The following is a 23,967-nucleotide window of genomic DNA, read 5'->3' as shown; positions in this document are numbered from 1 at the left end:
AGACGCCTGAATCTATTGGTCAGGATCCCAAAACCATTTTCCACCACTCTCCTCCTCTAGAGAGTCTGCAGTTGAAAATCCTCTCCTTTTGGACATCCTTCTTCTGCTGTATGGCTTCATGAGGTAGTTCCTGAGTGCGAAGGAGTCATCCCTCAGGATGGAGAAGGGCATGTCTTGGTGGTGATCAGTGTTTGCAGTCAGCGGGCAGGGTGGGGTGGAGTCCTTGGTCTTCCTCTTCCAGGCTGTTGAACTGCTCCGAGTTTGACATGTGTCCTTTTCCACCAAGCTCGATCCACACAATCTTGTTATCTGTACCCACCAGAGCTAGGAGTGGTATCGAAAAGAAGCCATTGTAACTCAAGTACAGGCTGCCAGTTTGGGGTCATTTCTTGATGGTAATGTGTTTGCCATCGAAGAGCTGTGGTGTTAACCTTGTGTAGATTTGGAACGCTACTGGATCATCCAGCCTCAAATGGGTGTGTAGGAGGCTGGAAAACTGACCAAACTGTTGTCTCCTCCCCTCTGTGAGCCATGGTCGCACCCAGAAGTGCCAGACTGCAACTCTCCTGGCTCTTTGTGATTGGAGTTGTAGCTGGTCTGGCTCCTTCTCGTCTTCTTCCTCTCTGGCGATAACGTAAGCAGACAGCAATACTGCAAATGTCACGTTGTCATCTTCCTCAACTCCTGCCATCATCAGTGGTTGTGGGTTGTAGTGTTCACTCTGTAGAAGTTCAAGAAACAATGATGTCCATGGTCAGTCGGGATGTATATGCCAATCGGGGTCCAATCGTAGCTCAAATCGTGATCATCCTCGATCATAATGGTGAAAGACATCGCGACCACAATCGTATCCTATCACAACAGAGTGCATCGCTTCGTGATGAACGTATTGGTACGTACCTGCGCGTACCAGATCGTCCCTAATCAGTGACACCGATCGTGATAATCGTGTCAGATCGCAACCCAATCGTGGACTCGATCGGGACAGAACGTATCCTATCAGAACGTATGTGATCGTATCTGAACGGGAGACCAGATCGTCATCTTAAATTAACCAATCGTGACAATATTGCATCCAAGCGCAACAAATCGTCTAAGAACGTATCGACTCGCATCACCTCGTATCCAAACCTGAAATTTCAGAGAAATTCCACGATCAGCTACGAATGGCCAATCGTGGCGTTGGTAACGGATCGCACGACAGTGTGAACCTAGCATTAGTGTGTGACAGTACAAACGGCCACTGAATGTACGTCCCTATTTAAGAGACCGCCTCCGTGGTGTAGTGGTTAGAGCGTCCGCCCGGAGAGCGGAAGGTCGCGCGTTCGATCCCCGGCCGCGTCATACCAAGGTCGGCTCTGAGTCAGTATAATGTGTCTCAGTGGGGTATTCATGCTAAACTGCGGCATGGTATTTCAGTGAGCTAGCACTATAAAACCCGCTTAAGTCTGGGCTAGAACAAGCAGCCACACATACACACGCATGTACGTCGTCATATGAGAGAAATATTCTTAAGTACGACGTTATTAACCCCTATTTCACCTCACCTCACCTATTTAAGTGCGACGCTAAACCAAGTTTAAACTGAATCCCAGTAACTTGGAGCTGGAATACGGTTATATACTGAACACACAAAAAAACTTCACATTTTTAGAAATGAATTATGTTGAAAATGGGTAGTAAAAGGTAGTTAATATGTGCGATTATTACCTATACGGTGAAACATAACCAGTGTCATATATATATATCATGTGCACTTTTGCCAAGCAACCATTGTTTCTGTATTTCGTCGTCTGTGACGTCATTAAACAATTGAACGTGATGTAAATGAAGAGAGCCGTCACACTTGTTAAGGTGTTTTACTGCTCGGCCAATACTAACTTTCACACTCGTTTCGTATAAGTCGCATGACACACTTGCTCTTTATACCTCAATGACCAGGTGTAACCTGACGCATCCGACATTTGCAACTGGTGAACCAAGCAGGGTGCACGCATCATGCTCTTTTGTGAAAATGCGACGCTGCAAGTGAGCCTTACCAACAACACGCGTGCAGAGTTTTTTAGCGATTTGGGACCGTTCATAATTTATGGCTAGGGGGGTGATAATGATTTTAAGGGGGTTACCCATTTTGTTCCGAGGAGCTTTTGGGGGGCAGCAATTTTGTACATACGTAGGGGCTGGTTTCAGCAATTTTGTACATAAAAACATGTTTAAAACTATGCTTAAAATTTATGGATGGGGGGGTCATTGATTTTGTACATGACATGCAGGGGTCATATTTTGTAGATAAATTTTTTTGGGGGTGTCATTCACATTGTACATGCTTCTCCATAAAATCATCATCATCCCTCCCCCAGCCATAAATTATGAACGGTCCCTTAGAGAGATAAGCAATTCTTATGCCACGCCTTCCAAATGTTGAACGTGAAGGTGCAGTGGACATGCTCTAGTCTGGTCAGTCCACTGTGGCTGTTTACGTGCCATGAGATGCAGTAGACGGACAATTCACATCCCGAGGACACATCGCCACAGGTCACATGCCGAAGACTACGTCATTTGCGTACTCGTTTTACGACTGCAACGTTAACCAGTACTTAGGGGCCGCGTAACTGCCAAGACCATACAAAACCGCTTTCTGTGCCCATCTTCGTGCCCGACGTCCGTAATGAACGTCTTCCCTGGGCACAATTGTACTGGCACTTTAACAAGAGACAACGGGATAGGGTGTGTTTAGCGACGAATCACGGATGCGGTTTGCCGGAAGAGTTCGAGCGTTGTATAAGAGCGGTGAACGTCACGCCCAGTGCTGCGTACAGGATGGGAAGTTGATCGATTTCGTTGGGTTAGCGTAATGATTTGGGGGTCTTTCTGCAGAAACGTCCACTCACGTCTTCTCGTAATTCGATGGAATCTCTCGGAACTGGTGTCGTCCATCGCTGCTCATGGTCCCAGGCCTCCATTTCCAATATGACAATGCGACACCACACACATATCATATGACACGAAATTTCCTGCAAAATGCTGGTATTGACGTCATCCAATGACCATCGAGATTACATGACCTCAATCCTATGAACCTATGTCTAACTCTGTACGCTAATTACGTCGATAGACCAGACATATCAACAAGCAACAAACTTGTTCCATATGGGTATGTTTGGAACATACAGTAAAACATGTCAAGTTTCCTTTTCTTCAGTAGATTGCCAGAGTCTGATATTTTCAGTTTTGATATTCACCATTTTCACATCTCCCACCAGCCTTTGATTTTCATTCCGACTTCAGATAACAGAATCATTTACTTGTCTCAGTTTCCTAGTTTTCTATTATTTCACGCAAGAATGAAAATAGGACGGTGTGGTAGCCTAGTGGTTAAAGCGTTGGCTCGTCATGCTGAAAACCCAGGTTCGATTCCCCACATGGGTACAATGTGTGATGCCCATATCTGGTTCCCCCCACTGCGATATTGCTGGAATATTGCGTAAAATTGAACTCACTCTCTCACTCAGAATGAAAATTCAGTCAGGCGGGAGATGGGAGATACAGTTTTCCCAGAAATTATTGAGAAAATCTTTGTTTCCTAATTCTGATAATAGAATTATAAAATAGGTGTTACATTATGTAGTATGCTACTCAATATGGGAGGCAACTCTTGTAGGCTTAAAGTGAACCGTACTACATCAAGAGTTATCTCCCCTGATGTAGCAGACGGCTTCCTTTGTTGACATGGTAGATTAGACAGCAGAAGAGAAAGGAAGCTGGTTGTAGATGATTTTGATACAGGTGTGACTAACGCGTTAGCGGGTTGACGTGACAGTCGTCTGTCTAAAGTATACAGAACTTTGAAGAATATTCAGTCATGAGTTGGGACTGAGCAGAAGACAGGGGCAGGAAGGCCAAGGAAGTTCAGTAGGGCCTAGTACGGATCGTCGGCGACTTGGTCAGAATGTGAGTACGGGGAAATTGAAAAGCGTTGGGAATATCAGAAATCAGATGATTGAAAGAGGAAGTCTGCAGGTATGTAATGAAGCCCTTAAGAAGAATTAGAAAGACTTAACTGGGTGAAAAAGCGCGGAATTCCCTCACCAATGATGAGATATGGACAAAAAGAAAGACACTTGCAATGATGTAAGGCCCATGGAAATCAAGATTGGGATAATGCTTTCTTTTCTGATGAAAGTTCTGTCTGGCTCTACCAACGCCCAAAATATAGCCCGAAACGTCACATGTGGGGTGGGATCACAGGGGCTTGTAACGCTAAAAACTGCCATCAAGGTATGTACTGTCACTTAGCACTATATCAAAGCTAAGACCCCGTTAGTGACCGTACATACCTTGATGGCAGTTTTTAGTGTTACAAGCCCCTGTGATGATAACGAGTGAGTGAGTTTAGTTTTACGCCACACTCAGCAATATTCCAGCTATATAATCGAGTCTGGACCAGACAATCCAGTGATCAACAGCAGGAGCATCGATCTGCGCAATTGGGAACCGATGACATGTGTCAATCAAGTCAGTGAGCCTGACCACCCGATCCCGTTAGTCGCCTCTTACGACAAATATGGGTTGCTGAAGACCTATTCTAACCCGGATCTTCACGGGTCTCTTCTGATTAGGAGAAGTATAGGCTGCTTAGAACCAGTCCTAACCTGATTCACTAGAGGTATACCAATGTCAGGGGCGGATCCAGGAGTTTGGAGAACGGGGGGTGCACATAAATCATGAAGTCCAAAGGTTCATGAAGTTATTGAAGGTTCATTCTAACCCGGACCTTCACGGGTAGTGATGATAACGACCACAACCTCAATGCGGCTACACAAAACACTGGTTGTCGGACGAAAATGTCCAAGTTTTAGACTTGCCAGCTACGGCCCAGATCTTAACCCTATTGAGAATGTGTGGGGACTAATGAAGGACAGAACAAACCAAAAAGGACTTAGAAATACTGAGGATATGAAGAAAGAACTGGTCGAATATTGTGATACGCTGTCACACGATTTCCAACAAACTTTGATCTGTCGTGTACCTAGGCGCATTCGGTCGTGTAGTGCAGGGCAAGGATGTCTCACAAAGCACTGAAAAGACACTTAGACTGTAAGAGAATCATATCTCAACGTATTCATTTAAGTAAAACTTCTATAGTTTATATACACGTACTAGATATTTTCCGGACCAAGTCTCTCAATAATTTCTGGGAATACTACTGTAGAAAAACTACTTGCATCCTAATGTGGAACAGCGTATACCTTGAGTTGATGTACTAAGTGTTGTAGGACATTAGCCTGTATGACATGCTCCAGTGCCTTTCTGTGGATCAATACCTATTTCTGTCAACCCGGTGAAAAGAGGAACTGTTGTCGTCAATAACTACAAGCCATGAACCGGAATATACAAGGTCATAGACACTCCTAGTCTGCCATCTAGACCCTGAACACAAATGCAGCCCCTGCAAGTCTAGAATGTATGGCAAGTGTATAGATTACCTGAATTTCTGGAAATGAAGAAAGTCTCCGAGCTCCTTTCTATTTTAGATAACTACATAAATTAGAAACCGTTTTTTTCTGTAAATTATTTCCATTTCACAGACTAGGTGTTAGTCTAAGCTGCTCCCAACGTTCCAACAAAACAGAATCGATTTCCCGTAAAAGGCAAACTAAGTGTAAAACCTGTATGATTGGACCTCCAGCAATCAATGAGGATACAAGGCGTGTCCTGGTTTTCAGATGGCACTCGCATTTACACGATTTGCTGACAAAGAGCCAGAACTTAATGCTTGACGCCCCACATCCTGGCTTAGTTTCGGCTCGATGGTTGTAGTGGCTTCATCTCCCAATGACGTCCTAATTCTTGGTCACCGCCGAAATGAACGGCATCGTTGTTGTAGCTGTTGCACTAGACATAGCCTTAACACTGTGTGAAACCACTTGTGTTGATTACAACACCATTGTCACACAGAATGTATCAATGGATCACCACGCTAATCAAAGAATAAGAGGCAGCTCTGTGTATGATTGTGTTGCGCACTGCCTCACTGCTTCAGGGTGTCTGTCCTTTACGCTGGACACCAAAACACGCACCTGTTACCTCTGTCCTTACAGCAGTCACCAGTCCGACGTCATCCCGCGACCAGGATTTATCTTCAGTGACATCAATCTCTGGCCTAAGGTAAGAAATTTCCAAACTGAATCCTTGACCCCAAAACGACACTATTAAATCTGAACCGCACGTTTGCTTACGTAATCGGCACTCTCAAATTTGAATCAAACCCTTGCTTACATAGACGGCACTATCAAATCTGAACCAAACCTTTAAGTCTTTAAGCCTTTATTCAGTATTGGAGGCCTCGTGGCCTAGATTACAAACTGTGCTGAAATACATATTTCTGTGTGGAATACTTACTATGGTAGGTTTTTTCTGATAAGTACAATGATAACACATGTAGAAATAGTTACATTGTACAAGAAATGATAATTCAGTATTTATAACACATGAAATAATGTTAATGCAAAACCCTTGCTTACATAAACGACACTAACTATCAAATCTGAACAGTGCCCTTGCTTAGTCCAACGACACTATCAAATCTGAACCAAACCCCTGCTTACATAAACGACACTATCAAATCTGAACCAAACCATTGCTTATATAAACGACACTATCAAATCTGAACCAAACCTTGCCAACGTAATCGTCACTAATTATCAAATCTTAACCACATCTTGCCTAACGTAAACGGCACTAACTATTAAGTCTGAACCAAGCCCGTACTTACATTAACGGTACTATCAAATCTGAACCAAACCCTGCCTTAGGTACACGGCACTAACTATTAAATCTAAATCACATCCTGAATATCTTAAATGGCACTAGCAAATCTAAATCACATCCTGAATATCTTAAATGGCACTAGCAAATCTAAATCACATCCTGAATATCTTAAATGGCACTAGCAAATCTAAACAACACCCTACCTATCGTAAACGGCACTAGCAAATCTGAACCACATCCTTAATATCTAAACAAAACCTGCCTAACAAAACCAGCATATGCATCAAATCCGAACCGCGTCCCGCCTAACATAACCGGTACTCACTAGCACATTTGTAGCTGTAGTGAAATAGGCGTGGTAACGGGTGTTTGCGGAATGAGCACTTTCTGCCCTGCCATTGGTACCCGTTACAAAGACGGCAAGTTATCAGAAAAAAACGTAACTTATGGTACAAGTAAAAATACAATGTAGGTAACTTTCTTGCAACCTCGGCGGTGATGACAAAACAATCGATTTAAAGCTTAAATAGCCTTGATCTTCAATTCGCCCACCCATACAAATGCAACAAGAATAAACACACGCCCGCACGCACGCACACACACACAAAAGAAAAAAACCTATTTCTCAGCTTTCATTATTCAACTCTCGTGTGTGACATTACAGGCCAGGGTTTGGTGTCAGCGGAGTTTCTGAATCCCACAGTTCTGCTGTGTATCTACATAACCGTGCAGCGTTTCAGAAAACGTAGCTGTGCCTGACGTCGAACAAAACAATTTAGTTTCTAATCAACATTGGAACACAAGGTGCGTGCCGTTTATATCACGTCTGTGGAGATGACAAACCTTTCTGGATGATCAACTTCTTCAGTCTCACAATAACGACGTTTCAGTGTAACTTCTTATACTGTTTTCATGAATATGCAAGCTATACCGAAACGTCGCCATTGTGAATATAAAGAAATTGGTCATCCATAAAGGTTTGTCATCTCTATACCACATTCTTCTAGAATGCCACTCAAATAAAAGACTGACCGAAAGGGAATATATGTAATTCCCACAACAAGAAATACGTATAGGAAACTACCGCACAGACATAAACAACACGATGAATCCAGGAGAATGACATTAATAGCTGATGCATGTTGTCTTTGTAAATATAACACACAGGATTTACGCTTAGATTGGTGCAGTCCTGAATCTTTGAGTTCCCACAAGACCCCTTTCTTCATTCCTTCAATTGTCATGAATACCCAGATCGTGAATATGTTATCAGTATCATGGGACCGTTACTTGTCACGGCTGTTAAAAACTGTTCTGGATGAACAGACGTTGTCCAATCTTCTATATTCAATCAATATAGATATTGTAAAACGATTTCTCAGATGAATTGTCCGAATGTGGCGATCCTCACCGGGCGTTGTCACACGTGGTCGACCACTCCAACGCCTGTCTGACGTATTGCCTGTTCGTCTTAGTCGTTGCATCAGTTGCTCCGGACAGTTGCTCCGGTGCAGCCGAAGGTTGTGGCAATGACGGTGTGGTTAGCTCCTTGTTGGGTCTTCCGACAGCTCTCACTCTTTCGATTTGCACCAAACGTGGCATATTTTTTGTGTTCTTTTTATTACTATGTCGTTCACATGTCACGTTGGCTGTTTTATATCGTCGGTATGCACGTGCATTCCTTGTTACACCAGAAAAAGCCTTTTTGTGAATTTTTTGTGACGTTCAGGCGATTCGTTAACTTGTCACGACGTTTGTTCCCGGAAAGGATAGGCCTGTAGGTGTGTGACATGGTTCAGTATGGCTTTATCACTTCAGTTTTAGTTTTATGAATGTTTATGCAATATTTTGCTATGTATAGTTTCTTTTGAGCACTAGTTTAGATGCAACAGTAGTTGTACTTGAGGCCAACACGACTGAATAAAATCTATACAACCACCGACATTTACACTACACTGTTAATAGGAATCATTCATATATATTAAGTTGGATATTGCCCTGATTCTCATATTGCGCTATATAATTTAAGAGATATTGCAATAAAGATTGTGATATATTGATTGGAAGGTTTCTGCCCAAGTTCATACATAATAAATTCATAATAGCTCTCTGTGTGCGACATCATCTTCTTAGTTGCTCGTAGTTACTTTCAGGCTCCCCCGTCCTCATTGTGTATGGCTGTATGCCAGTGGTTTAAAGATGCATAAAATGATATAGAGCCTTAATGTGGAATGTTTAATTGAAGTATTGCAATGTTTTGCGAACATAATGATGAAGGTAATAGTATAACATGATTTTCATGGTCAGTGTTGTTTGCTTCAACAGAATGCACTTCAATGCAGTATGTAATTATTGTTACTGTATGTCAGTGATTCATTCAGATTCAACTCCAAAATAAACGCGTTAACATGAACTATTACAAAATGAAACAAAATCATGATTTATTTGAGCTTAAAATCGCACGTGACCTCCAGTAATTAAGATCCTTGACTATAATGCCGTTATACAGTCCTACAAATATGTAGGACTTAGGCCTTTATGATAAATTGATAACAGATGTCCTATTATGAAATAAACGAAAATAACAAAATAAAAAAAATTGGTCCATTTGAGGCCAGTCCCAGTCAATTCCTCCAAAATGTCACATATTAAACCATTCAAATCCACAAAACTTAAAGCATTTAGTGAAATATTTGGTACTTTTGGAGCCACTTATAAAAATACTTGTAAAATGTTACATGAAACCAACAGAAATAAAAGTATATTTGGCACTTTGACACTCTGTTACAAGGAATTATTTCGTTGAAAATTTTTCGGATCCTAGGTCTCAACAATAAATTATCTCTAATTATCACAGGCTGGTCGAGATAATATGTGTGAAGCAGCTGATTTATGTCCCGAATTACAAGTGAATTACTTTCCCAGGCGTATCAAGTGACCGATTGCAAATATACTCAACACACAAAGAAACTTCACATTTGGAGTGATGAATTATATTGAAAATGGGTGGTATCAGGTAGTTGTTATGGCCCAATAGTATAGGCTTAACCTTACGCATCTGCCTACTCCATTTGTGATATATATACTAAGCTAAAAAGAAACTTCACATGTGTCACGTCATGTCTCAAACATACCATGTAGATTGTGGAGGTTGCACCAAGGGCACCTTAGTGCATAATTCATTTCTTGAGTACGCTAATTACGACCATAAACCCGATTTATCCACTAGTAACACACTTTGTTCTGTATGGGTATGTTTGGAACATATGACACATGTGAAGTTTCTTTTTGTTCAGTATATATGCAGATGGGCCTGTTTCTTTGTTGGGATCGCAATTGAACCCTTCAGAAAGAGGCCTATCAGCATTGTGAACTATCATTCAAGTTTAATGGGTACGTAATTGCATGCTCTGCAAATCAATATGTCCCTTAGTTGTTTGTCATCCCAGGTAGAATGTTTTATGCTGAATGGGAAATCGTTTGAAAGGTTTTAAATATTGAATATGACTGATTTTCTTTCAAGTGGGTTTGAAGTCTTTTTTCAGTTGCAACCGAATAAAAATCACACTGACAGGAATACTGTCTAATGGATGGAACCACGATGGACGATAATGGATGGACGGAAATGAATGGACGACGGTGATGGATGACGATGGTGATGACGACGGATGGATGGATGGATGGACGACAAGGATGGATGGAACATGGATGGATGGATGGTGGATGGATGGATGGATGGATGGATGGATGGATGGATGGATGGACGGATGGTGGATGGATGGATGGATGGATGGATGGACAAGATGATGGACAGGATGGAATGGACGGTGGATGGATGGATGGATGGATGGATGGATTGGATGGACGGATGGATGGATGGAAGGATGGATGGATGATGGATGGATGGATGGACAGATGATGGATGGGATGGATGGATGATGGATGGAATGGACAGTGGATGGATGGATGGATGGATGGAATGGATGGATGGATGGATGGATGGATGGATGGATGGATGATGGAATGGATGGATGGATGGATGGATGGATGGATGGGATGGATGGATGGATGGGATGGATGGACAGGATGGATGGATGGATGGATGGATGGATGGACATGGACAGGATGGATGGATGGATGGATGGATGGATGGATGGATGGATGGATGGATGGAGATGGATGGATGGATGGATGGATGGATGGACATGGATGGATGGATGGATGGATGGATGGATGGATGGATGGACCCAGGACATGGATGGATATGGATGGATGGACATGGATGGAGGATGGATGGATGGATGGATGGATGGATGGATGGATGGATGGATGGATGGAGTGGATGGATGGATGGATGGATGGATGGACAGGATGGATGGATGGATGGAATGGATGGATGGATGGATGGATGGATGGAATGGATGGATGGATGGATGGATGGAGGAAATGGATGGATGGATGGATGGATGGATGGGATGGATGGATGGATGGATGAGGAAGGATGGATGGGATGGATGGATGGATGGATGGATGGATGGATGGATGGATGGGATGGATGGATGGATGGATGGATGGATGGATGGATGGATGGATGGATGGATGGATGGATGGAATGGATGGAATGGATGGATGGATGGATGGATGGGGATGGATGGATGGAAGGATGGATGGATGACAGTCATGTTGAATTAGACCAACCAATCCACATTATGGTTATGATTTCAGTTTCACTTTCTAAAAGAAAGATAATCTCCCAGTGTTACACATTATGCAGTAAGACCTGTCATGATAAAACTAAAATAGTTATTCTCCACTCACAAAATCGGAGTGTTGCATAAACCTGACAAATTCGGTTGTACACATGTTCAAATTCTGGTGTGGTATTTTAAAAATGCTGCATTCTGATTCTTGGTTAGTCAGTGGAATGGAATAATTATGTAAGACCAGTTTACAACACATAGAAAGAAAATTCTTTCAAAAATGCATGTTTTCCCGAAATATATATCGAACGACAAAAAGCACACAGAACGTCTGAAGTCAGAACCTCTCAAATCCTACTCTATCATATGCACGTGTTCATCAAACAAAGATAATACCAGGTGTCCGCGAAAAGGTATGCGTAAAGAACCGACGGCACCATCACAAGCACATGCAGAGACACGTCAATTTAACACCTGAAGAAAACAAAAACACCAGAACGCCTGCGTAACCAACCGACGGCACCATCACAAGCACATGCAGAGACACGTCAATTTAACACCTGAAGAAAACAAAAACACCAGAACGCCTAGGGAACCGCATCCGACTTCATCTTTTGTTACTGATACAATAATATCTGAATGTCTCAACAAACCATAAAATACCATTATTGTTGAAACCTTAATCAAATATGCTTGTCGTAAGAAGCGACTAACGGGATCGGGTGGTCAGGCTCCCTGGTTTGGTTGACACATGTCATCGGTTGACAATTGCGCAGATCGATGCTCGTGCTGTTGATCACTGGGTTATCTGGTCCAGACTCGATTATTTACAGACCGCCGCCGCCGTGAACAAACAATAAGTATTTAAATTGATCCTAACTTATCTTGATCTCTGATGTCAAACTGTAATAATTGCCTTTGGAACTTCCTCAAATTTGTTTATAACCAGCTTACAGACTTGACAGATAACACGAGGAATTCCTTAACTTTGTTTCATCATGAAAACTGACCATATATGTCTGACTGACTGACTGAGTTTGGCTTTACGCCGCTTTTAGCAATTTTCCAGCAACATCACGGCGGGGGACACCAGAAATGGGCTTCACACATTGTACCCATGTGGGGATTCGAACCCGGGTCCTCGATGTGACGGGCCAACGCTTTACCCACTAGGCTACCCCACCGCCCCCTGACCATATGTGTGACTGATGATAGTGCATAATGTTTACATTCAAGTTCCCAGTTTATCTAAAAAATGAGTGTTAGCGTTTTAGACGAGGTTCAAGTGAGTTCTATTTTACGCCCCTTTATCAACCTCCCGCAACATGCTCGTCACACGTCGTCAGATGTAGGTAATTGACCACGGTCTATTGGCGAGACGAGCGAACGGTTTAACCACTGAATAACAACATGTGTTCAATGGGTATTATTATTGTTATTATCAATATTTAGGTTTCATAAAGGCAGAGCACAGAACCTGAGATGAACGTGACAGTATAAGTATTGTGTTATTCTGTTTTCAGTCTCCAGCCGGCCCCTGTGCTAGTGTCGCTTGTCCAAGCGGGGCTTCGTGCAAGGTGGACAGACTCGGAAGGACATCATGCCAGAAAGGTTGTTTGTTTGTTTTTGTTTAACGCCAGCTATATTGAGGCGGTATGTAAATAATCGAGTCTGGACCAAACAATACAGTGATCAACAGCATGAGCATCGATCTACACAACAAACCGAAACATGAGTCTCATTAACCTATTCAGACAATGGCCTACTTTTCAACCGATCCGAATTTTCTCGTGTGAAAGTAAAAAGAGACACCACAAACAAGTATGGTTACACTGAATTCCAATGCCTTGTTTCATAAGTTACAAGTTAATTTTAATTTTAAACTTTAATAACATCGTATTTCTATATTTTATTGCGAGGTGTAGGCAGCATGACCTTAACTAAGACGTCACAGACTGCCCCTGTTTGACGAGTTCGTAAAATTATTCACAATTCATTTGGCTCACTGGTTACACCTGTTAAGTGTTCTATGCGCTTATTCCGTGTAGTCTTGTAACACACAATGTGATTGATATAATATCAAGTCCGTACCAGACCGCCAAACTTTTCTAGCGGCAGAGCCTCGTTTTGAGATTTCCACGATTTCCAGATTTCCGTTTGTCAGAACACGCTGCACGATAGAGGACGCTGCACGACGTGTTTGCAAGGATTAGAAGGAGCGTAGTGTTTCAATGTACAAGTGGTTAGATGTATCAAATAATCCTGATTAATATTTATGTATCCAGTTGAATGAATTGGTCTAAAAATTCTGGACTGGTTGCTGTACTAAGTTGCACAATAGGACGGAACCCTGTGAGCAGGAAACGAGACTGTTGTGTAATCAATATTTTTTGACTTGTGGGATACGATGACATGTCAACCAAGTCAGTGAACCTGACCACCCGATCCCGTAAGTCGCCTTCTTCATGACCAATTCCAACTCGGGGATACCAGGAAGTTGATGTAGGGTTAATATGGTTTGTGGGATAACTGCACGAGCGAGGGATAACTGGACGAGCGTGCGTGCGTGCGTGCGTTATTTCTTGTACTAGAACGCACGTGTGCCATTTTTGGAAATGCTAGTCCGCGGGATACCGGTATTTCCCCTTCTCCAAGTACGTGTTCAATTCATGGAGGGCGGAGGCAGGGCAACAGCACGTGACCCCTCTGAATGTCTTTTGGTGTGAGTGAGTGAGTTTAGGAAATTCTATTTAGGAAAACAAATTTGATTGGAGACAAGGCATTTTCCGATTACTTAGGCTCACGATGTGGATAACTGGGTCTTTAGCCAAAAAAAGCCTACTTTATACAGAGGCTCTGTGATGGTTGCATATATATTACGAAATGCGCTAACCGATGCCTTGATAACCGACAAACAGTTACTGCTGGGCCGCTTCAGAGAGTAACTCACACGGAGTTACGGGTGCTACTAGCAGAGCAGGACGCGTTTACTTTTATCGTTAACTGACTGACTGAGTTTGGTTTTACGCCGCTTTTAGCAATATTCTAGCAACATCCCGGCGGGGGACACCAGAAATGGGCTTCACACATTCTGCCCATGTGGGGATTCAAACCCGGGTCTTCGGCGTGGCGAGCCAACGCTTTAACCATTAGGCTACCCATCGCCCCTTTTATCGTTAACACCGGGTGTCATCACGGATATTTAGTGATCTATTTCTGTAATGTTCTCCCACGTGTATCCATTTGTGCCTACACGTGTTGCCTCAGATAGTCCAGACGGATGTTTCTCTTGCGTTGAAGGTTTATACATGCCTGTACACGTGAATTCGACTAACAGTCCTTAGGGTATTTCTTTCTTTTTTTGATTCAAATCGGTCTCTTTTAAATCACTGGTGATTAATAAAAGAAGTGACGTCAATATCATCAGCATGTTGTCGTGTTGTTGTTGTTGTTGTTGTTGTTGTTGTTGTTATATGGAGGTATCAATGGACAATCCGCGTGTTAGGTAACGGGGCGGTGGGGCAGCCTGGTGGTTAAAGACCTGGGTTCGATTCCCCACATGGGTACAATGAGTGAAGCCCATTTCTGGTGTTCCCCGCCATGATGCTGTTGGGAATTTCCAAACGTGGTGTGAAACTTAAACTCACTCACTCCTTGTTTTAAATGACAACTTGCCCCAGTTTTACTACTTAGGACCTTCAGTTGGAAACCCTGAAGATTCTATTCTGACGTTTACTTGGCAGATTGTGACGCGCCCTTGTCGGTCAGTGGAGCTGGAGTGTCCAGTAACGGTAACTTCCCCACCGCTGTTGCTACCTACACCTGCAACGACGGCTACCAACAGTGTCACGCCAACAACACCAGCGTCTGTCGGCCAACGGGGGAGTGGACGGCTGTGACTGGACTTTGCCAACAGTCACGATGGACTGATCCAGTGAGTAAAATATTTCCGGAGATGTTCGCATGGTTCACTTGTTTGTTTGTTGGTTGGTTGGTTGGCAGGTGGGTTGGTTTGTTGGTTGGATGGTTGACTGGTTGCTTGATGGATCGGTTGATTGGGTTGGTTGGTGGTTGATGGGTTTGTGGGTGGGTTGGCTGGATGGTTGGCTGGTTGGCTGATGGATTGGTTGGTTTGTGGGTGGGTTGTTGGTTGATTGGTTTGTGGGTGGGTTGGCTGGATGGTTGGTTGTTGGTTGGTTGGATGATTGGCTGGCTGCTTGGCGGGTTGGTGGTTGGTTGGGTGGGTAGGTAGGTTCATTGGTTGGTTGGTTTGGTTGTGGTAGTTGGGTCCAGCTATATGACGTAAGTCTGTCTAATCGCTCCAAGACCAGACAAACGAGTGATTGATATCATGAGCGTCTCTCACAGCGTCTGAGCACGGGTACACACAAAGACTGATCATCTTAGTAATGACTGACCATGTATTCCACCTCGGGGCCCAGTCTTATATAAAGTCAGTGACATTGTTATTTCAGACGGTGCCCTTTGATAAGCCCGTTCCATGTGGCCAACCTGAAACAAGATGACGCTGTTGGTGAAAGGACACCCCACGGGTACACAAGAGGGTATGATAAATTGTGACACCTTATAGAGGTGAGGGGACACCTTACAGAGGTGTCAGTGACAGTGTTATTTTAGACGGTGCCCAAAGCCCATTCCATGTGCTTGCAATATTCTTGGACAAATGGATCCGAACAGTAAAAATATTTCACCGAACAACATTTCTTCATCCTGCATGTTTGACGAACAAATTGTGTCCTGGAGTAAACTTAATAGACAGGAGCCTAATATTTCTCAGCAATATTCCAGCTATATGGCGACGGTATGTAAATAATCGAGTCTGGACCAGACAGTCCAGTGATCAACAGAATGAGCATCGATCTACGTAATTGGCATACGATGATTTGACTGTGTACCTTCTGTAGGATTTCAACGAAACGAAATAGGTTGGGGTGATAATGTGGGAGCTGCAGATTCAGTCGGTTGTGGAAACCTTCCACATGGTTATTTGTCCGCGGTCCGTGTGTGTGGTGATGGTTCCATGGGGGAATGGGGAACCTGGCAACCTGGCAACCTGGCAACAGGGACTCTTTATTATCGCGGCACGCGAAAACATCAGGAAAGCAGACACACCACACCCCGCATCGGCTGTTTACATATGCAAATTACATAAAATATATTCATCGCTCTTGAAAAAGTCATTTATTTTATTGGAATGTCATGTCTAGTCGTAGAAATATTAAAGCATTCATCTTTTCAGTAAGTTCTGGAACATTTTGAAACTAGTATGACCCCTACTGCCATTACATCTAGCATGAATCAAAACTTACTTCGTCAAGAGTAATCCTGCGACAACTATAAGGTCATTTGCATATTTTCCGTGCTAAAAATATAACAGGAAGTGACGTATTATGCAACTTCACTCTACACCCGGCAGCAACTTGTATGGCATGTCATGTATATTGGGAATGTGTTGTAACCCAAACCTTCTGGAAGGAACTTGAAAACTGGATAATCCAAAATATACAGAAATTTGAAATAACAAAGACCTTGGTTTGGTTTGGAATTTTGGGTAATAGGCCATTACTAAATCATATAATCTTATCTGCTAAAAATATATATATACTTGCACTTTGAAGAAAATAATTCCAAAAGTTAATAAAAAAAATAACATTTTGAAAGACATTTATACGGTTGAAAATTTCATATCCAGAAGGAACAATAAATCTGATAAATTTTCAGACAAATGGTTTCCTTTATTCTCAATATTTAATTTCTGACGTAATCTTTAATCAAAGGGGAAAAATTTTACTGGAGTATAGTCTCTCTATTCTATCAGTTGATCTAACATTTTTGTTGAACCCAATGAACTTTGATCATGTATTTATGCATTTATTGCTTTACTTTATATGCTTGTACTCAATTATGGGAACAAATAAAAAGATTAAAAAAACAAAAAACAAAAAACAAACTTGTATGGTACGTTTTAAGGCGGAAAAACAATAGTGTGTTACGTTATTGTTACCTTGTATCCAGATAAATGGAAGTTTCAGATGTTTGGGTTAAAAACATGATGATATTACTAATGTGAATGAAATTCCTAAATATTTTTTAATGATCAAACTATTTAGATTCGTTACTTGTCTTAGTAAATGTTTCACAGTGTCATCTGCTTGTACCGCGTGCCACAGTAAGAAAATAGCAATACCGCGATAATAGAGAGTTGCTTCAATTTCCGGGTCAAACGAAACAATCGGAATTGCCGCAATGGTATTTAACGAGTTGCGACTATGTGTCACATTATTTGTGAAAAAAAACGAAGATTATACATCAATCAACTGAATATATATAAAAAATGCTAAATGTCAGTAGCCGTTCATAATCCCGATGGCGACAACATTAACTACCCCGATAATAGAGGGTCCCATGATATATAGCCATTAAACTCCCCTGCTCGTGGAACATCTGGGGTAGCATCCATTATCTCTAGCCAAGTATCTTGGACAGCATCAGGATGAAGCAAGGCCAAACCACAAGCTCTTCTCACCCAGACTCCAGGGACACCAACTGTTCTTCTGTAGAAAATGCAATAATCCTATCCTGGTCCCCATCACTGAACAGCAAAAAGGGGTTTACCATCTAAAGTCTGTGAAAACTTTCCTTCAAAATGTGATTCACTTCTGGTCTGTGGAAGAACTGGCAGAGTCCTTCTCCTGTCTCTACTACTCTTCTGTTCCCTGTATAGGGCATCAAAAGAAAGTGCACTTCCTCCAAAGTTCCTGGACTCTTCAATTACACCTATAAAGTACATTACAAGAAAAACAGTCACGTGATCAGGATCATTATCTGTTGTTTCAGTTCAGTGCGCATCCTGGAATATCCTATTACCTAAAAAGGGGTGATGAGGAGTTGTTTTTTAACAATGTGTGGTAGTATTTGGATGTGGAAGTTTTGGGATGTGGAAGTTTTGGCATAGAACCGTGTCAACCAAGTCAGTGAGTCTGACCACCCGATCCCGTTAGTCACCCCTTACAACAAGCATGGGTTGATGAAGGTCAATTCTAACCAGCATCTTCACGGGTATATATTTGTTTGGAATAGCCCACATCGTTAATATCAAATTGTCAGCTACCATTAACATAACATCATCATGTGAGTTCAATATTGTATTTTTGAACTGCCGTTATGATTTTAATCCTTCTTTGTTCCAGGTTCGTTATCAATCTGAAAAGTGGAACAGATATTCTGCTTCATACTGCGGCATACCCTCCCACGACGAAATTTGTGGTGAATACAAAAATCGGAACATGGGGAGACCAAGTGGACTACTTGGTGTTTCCGCTGACTGTAGGTGGAACTTCTGAGATGCGGATGTTTTTGCAAGACGGTGTCTACACGGTGCGTACATACATACATTTGTGGGGCGGTGGGGTAGCCTAGTGGTTAAAGCGTTGGCTCGTCACGCCGAAGACCCGGGTTCGATTCCCCACATGGGCACAATGTGTTAAGCCCATTTCTGGTGTCCCCCGCCGTGATATTGCTGGAATATTGCTAAAAGCGGCGTAAAACTAAACTCAGTCAGTCAGTCAGACATACATTTGTCAACGCTATAAGCGTCGACTGAGGAACTAGCTCAGAATTATATATACCTTCACGAAGACGAAGGAATACGTTGAGTTCAAACTTCTTTAGGTGACTATACAGTACATCATAAACACGTGTACATGAATGAGGTGAGCGGAGTTCCAGCTCAACCCCAAGGTCCTTATTCTAGAAGGTGAGATGAAATTGGGTTTAACGTCGTGCTTGAGAATATTTTGCTCATAGACGACGTGCATGCATGTGTATGTGTATGTGCGGCTGCTTGTACTAGCCCATTCTCTTCCCACAGAGGTTACTTGTCATATCTTCCTACGAACCTCTGTTCTAATACGGCCATATTTCCCGGTTCTCGTAAAATCCCCTTGCGGCAAAAGATCGCAACACGAATTATCTCCCTTCTTTCTATCCAATCAGAACACGTGTTACATCGACTTAGATTCAACTTTACTAACACAAGCAAATGTGGGGCCAAAAATATGCCGGGGACTTGTGTTGATGTTACACACAAGACGTTTAATGGCTAGCTTGTCCGTTGTCAACGAGGGCGATGGAGACGCCACTGATCCGCCATAACATGACTGAGTTCTGTCTAGAAGAAACGTTTGCGCATCGCGCAGGGGAAGAAGTTTAGTTTTCTCGAAGCATACGGAAATTACCGAGGCCTTGCGAATGATCACTTTTGAAACAACGTCGCTGATTGCACAACTAAATCTGATTGCTTCCAATCACGAGTCTTGAACGCTCACACCATGAAAGAGCCGTATTAGAACAGAGGTTACGTAGGAAGCTATGACAGGAGTAAACTCTGTGGGAAGAGAATGGTACTAGTCCAGACTTTGGCTGGTTTTATAGTGCTAGCCCACTGAGATACCCTGCCGCAGTTAAGCATGAAGAATCCAGGACAAAATCCACCCCAAAATTGCAACCTAGGACAATAGCAATTTGAGAAGGGTGGATTTTGTCCATTTTTTTATTAAGAAGAGGTGGGTTTTGTCCGGGGTGGCAATTTTGGGGTGGATTTTGTCCGGTCACCAGCATGAATACCCCACTCAGACACATTATACTGACTCCGAGCCGACCATTCCTTGTTGTACCCATTAATGCCGAGCGTCAGGCAGGGACCAACAAGTACCATATTTTAACGTCTTTTGGTATAACGCTGTCGGGGATCGAACCCGCGACCATCCGCTCTCCGGGCGGACCCTCTAACCACTACACCACGGAGGCGGTCCTTATGCTCGAAACGTTCGTAGCCCTAAGAATTCTTAACTTTGATCGTAGCCAATGTCTTAAGAATGGGCTTAAGAAGTATTAAGAAATACATATTCCAAAGTAAGTATTAACAGTTATTTGCCATTTCTTTTCAAATGGATTTTTCTATCTAAGAATCGCATATTGAATTTCTTTCTTGAATAGGCATTTAATCATTTCTTCTTTAACGTCCTATAAAGTCCTGTCACGGTACCGCCTCCGTGGTGTAGTGGTTAGAGCGTCCGCCCGTAAAGTAAAATATGGTACTTGTTGGTCCTTGCCTGGCGCTCGGCATTAATGGGTACAACAAGGACTGGTCGGCTCGGAGTCAGTATAATGTGTCTAAGTGGTGTATTCATGCTTCACTGCGGCATGGTATCTCAGTGGGCTAGCACTATACAACCAGCTTCAGTCTGGTCTAGTACAAGCAGCCACACATACACATACACACGCATGCACGTCGTCATATGAGCGAAATATTCTCAAGCACGACGTTAAACCCAATTTCACCTCACATCACCTCCTACGAGCGGCATTATCGTAGTCGTCCTTACGCAGACAGTCGGAATACCGGACTGGTTGACAGTATAGATGTGAGCATATATACAGTTTTTAAGAAGGAGGAATTCTTTTAAGGATATACTACTCCTTTATTCTGCATAGGCGATGTTTCGACATAGTTTATAAAGTCGTTGTGAAGGAAGTGGCTTTTGATTGTGTCCCCAGTTTTTGACAATGGACAGGCGAAGACTCAACAATTTACAGATAGAGAAACAATGGCTACAGACCGGGAGAGCCATTTTCCGAAACAGATAGCCTGAATTAATTGGTGTGGCTCTCCCGGCAATAGTTATGGTTGCGTGAACATGGAATGTGGCTCTCCCGGCTAGGCTGTCAAAACATGCTTAGTGATTCAAACGCATTACCGTATTTAACAAAACAAGACATGTTTCCTCATAGTTTCCAGATCACAACAGGTTTTGTTTCTATAATTAGCACAATGTTTAGTTTGTTGCCATGTGTACAAACAGATAAATGGCGTAAGATCACAAAAACATTATTTTTTACACAAAGTCTCAGGACAGCAACCTCTGAGAGAGACTACTCACGCTGAAATATTTTACTATCTCGTAAATGTTAGAGTGACACTTCTGGACAAGTCTCTTTGCCTTATTGTGCCATTCGTTTAGGTTATTGTTGCAAAGATTATTAGTTTCTTGTGAAAACAATACTATACAATGAGGTTTAGAATCATATATATGTTGCTAAACACCACGCTTGTGAGTAAGAAAGGCGATTAGTTTCTTGTGAAAACAATATTATATATGGGGACACTCTTTTACTGGTTACGGTAATCCATTAATTAATCCATCTATTGGAAATGTGGCTTTACCGGCTACAGCCATGTAGTTGAAATGTGGCCTTCCCGGCAATAGTCATTTTTGAAATGTGGTATTCCCGGCCTGTCACCGAAACAATAGCACTTCCTTGGACCAGTTGATGTGATGGCAGACACGGCCAAGGGGAAGACCAATTAAGGCTAAATGTCAACGTCACATACAGTAATTAATGAAAGTGACAGCGTGGTGCAGGGTGGCTTACAAGACAATGTACACTGCGGTAGTGATAAGGATTAAGTATGCAGATTAGTGTCATATATATAATTACAATTAAGTCTCACATTGCTTGGCTACATAGTTTGTGGTCTATAGAAATATTTGGACGATGGCTGTCCAGAATAGACGCCATGACACATTGAAGTGAGGCACCTTGAAGATCCGGGACAGAACTGATCTTCAGCAACCCATGCTTGTCGTAAGAGGCGACTAACGGGATCGGATGCGTGTGTATGTGTATGTGTGGTCCTTCTCGCTGACTTGGTTGACACATGTCATCATATCCAACCTCCGTAGATTGATGCTCATGTTGTTGATCACTGGATTGCCTGGGCCAGACTCGATTATTTACAAACTGACGTGATATAGCTGGAATATTGCTGAGTGTGGCGTTTAACAACAAACAAACACAAATAAGCTATACTTCTTTATGTCGTGTTGGAAGTAATCAGGTGACAAGTGACAAGTTTATATACATTTAAGGCCACATGGCCCATAGTGCGGCATACACAATATGTGCACAAAGTGCGCTGTCTCTACAGATGTATAAAATTCATGAAAGTGTATCTTGAAAGATTTCTTTTCATATACAAAAATACCTTGACATAGTAGTATGAAAGAATATTTTAACAAGCCTTTCCAATACTTCTCTCCAAAAGTTTAAACTCACTTAAAGCACTCACTATATGTTATGTACATGTATATATATATATGGTTACATCGAGGATTGATTTCTCCACTTACTTGGGGGAACCAACTGCAAACTTTATGCAGATGAATTGCACGAGGATCATGCATCAAATTGCTGAACAGCATGTGCATGTGAACAGCTGCGTTTTGGTGTAATTTTTTTTTGAGAATTCGCCAATTTTTACCTATTTTCATCTTTTACTGAACTCATGACAATAATCTTTTCAACGTTTCGAATTTGTTTTGCAATACATCTGTTCATGTGTAAACAGTACCTTTTAACAGTATGGCATATTTTGCAAAATTTAGTTTACAACAGTTGACTGAAGTAAATGAGTCTAAACGTTTGATGAGAATATAGGTTAACTAATATCGCCATCTGCTTTCGCCAGTTCGTTGTAGACAACATCACCATCTTCAACTTTCCCGAGAGACGAGATGGAGCGGAGGTGGACCAGGTCAGCATTGAACAGGCTGTTCAGTTGCAGTTGGTTGAGGTTCAATGATAACACAACTCGTCGCCCATAGATCAGACTACAAAGAAAGCGACTCTTGAAAATCTCCCGAAAGAAGCCACCGAGTTTTGATAGATTTGAAGAATGACAGACCACCAGGTTCGTCTCGCTTCCCTGCAGAAGATATTGGTATATTTGAACTCAGAAGTGTTACACATAGCTTGAAAACTATTGAATGATCTTTTACAGAAGGACAGGATGTACTTGTAAACGTATTTGCGAAATAAAATTCAGGTGATATTTAATGCAATCTTGGAGGTTACGGAAAGGGGCGAGTGGTGACGAGTGTTCTGTGAGGTTTAATGAGAGAGAGAGAGAGGGGGGGGTGTATATATAGAGAGAGAGGGGGAGAGAGAGACGTTTTACCCAGAATATGCGTCTGTGAAGGTGTTCGGATAAGGACATTATGTTTATGAGAGAACATGTTTATTTAAGTCTCACTTTCTGTCCTTCTGTACATGGTCATACAATACAAATATGTTCGTGAAGTTTAAATACAGAAAGCACCTGCTGACATCAAGGTAAACTGCACGTTCAAACAGCTAAACACTAAACCCTGGATAGGACACTCCACGAATTCTTAACATATATTTTTGTGTGTCCGTTTTAGGTGAGGTAAGGTGAAATTGGGTTTAACCCCCTGGATGCCACAGGGACATATATGTCCTTCCCCTTCAACCCTCAATTTCAAGTCTAATAAAATTCAAAATATCCCACGCACACAAATACACTTCACAGTTTCGAATTCTGCGGGAAATTTCCTGTTTCTTGATACCATCCACTATTATTTTAGACAAAGCTCAAGTGCTGAAAATGACCTTT

At 42.3% G+C, this 23,967-nt stretch overlaps 1 protein-coding gene across 1 annotated transcript; it reads left to right on the top strand.

Moving 5' to 3' along the window:
* Positions 1–5,727: 5,727 nt before the first annotated feature.
* On the top strand, positions 5,728–23,442 carry LOC124266748. The gene is made up of 6 exons (XM_046701536.1): positions 5,728–6,168; positions 12,995–13,082; positions 15,215–15,405; positions 15,947–16,035; positions 18,681–18,869; positions 23,023–23,442. The coding sequence occupies exons 1-4, from the start codon at positions 5,866–5,868 to the stop codon at positions 15,995–15,997; spliced, it is 633 nt and encodes a 210-aa protein (XP_046557492.1). The 5' UTR covers positions 5,728–5,865; the 3' UTR covers positions 15,998–16,035; positions 18,681–18,869; positions 23,023–23,442.
* The last annotated feature ends 525 nt before the right edge of the window (positions 23,443–23,967 follow it).

This window comes from Haliotis rubra, unplaced genomic scaffold (genome assembly GCF_003918875.1).
Source record: "Haliotis rubra isolate DU_JTF1 unplaced genomic scaffold, ASM391887v1 Scf1279, whole genome shotgun sequence".
Lineage (NCBI taxonomy): Eukaryota > Metazoa > Mollusca > Gastropoda > Lepetellida > Haliotidae > Haliotis > Haliotis rubra.
This window is presented reverse-complemented; position numbering and strand designations above follow the sequence as displayed.

Excerpts from the sequence above, each read along its gene's own strand:
- LOC124266748 (XM_046701536.1), top strand. The coding sequence starts at position 5,866 with ATGAACGGCATCGTTGTTGTAGCTGTTGCACTAGACATAGCCTTAACA. Across the intron at positions 6,169-12,994 it reads ACATCAATCTCTGGCCTAAG|TCTCCAGCCGGCCCCTGTGC; the intron begins GTAAGAAATTTC and ends TTCTGTTTTCAG. Across the intron at positions 15,406-15,946 it reads AGTCACGATGGACTGATCCA|ACGGTGCCCTTTGATAAGCC; the intron begins GTGAGTAAAATA and ends TTGTTATTTCAG.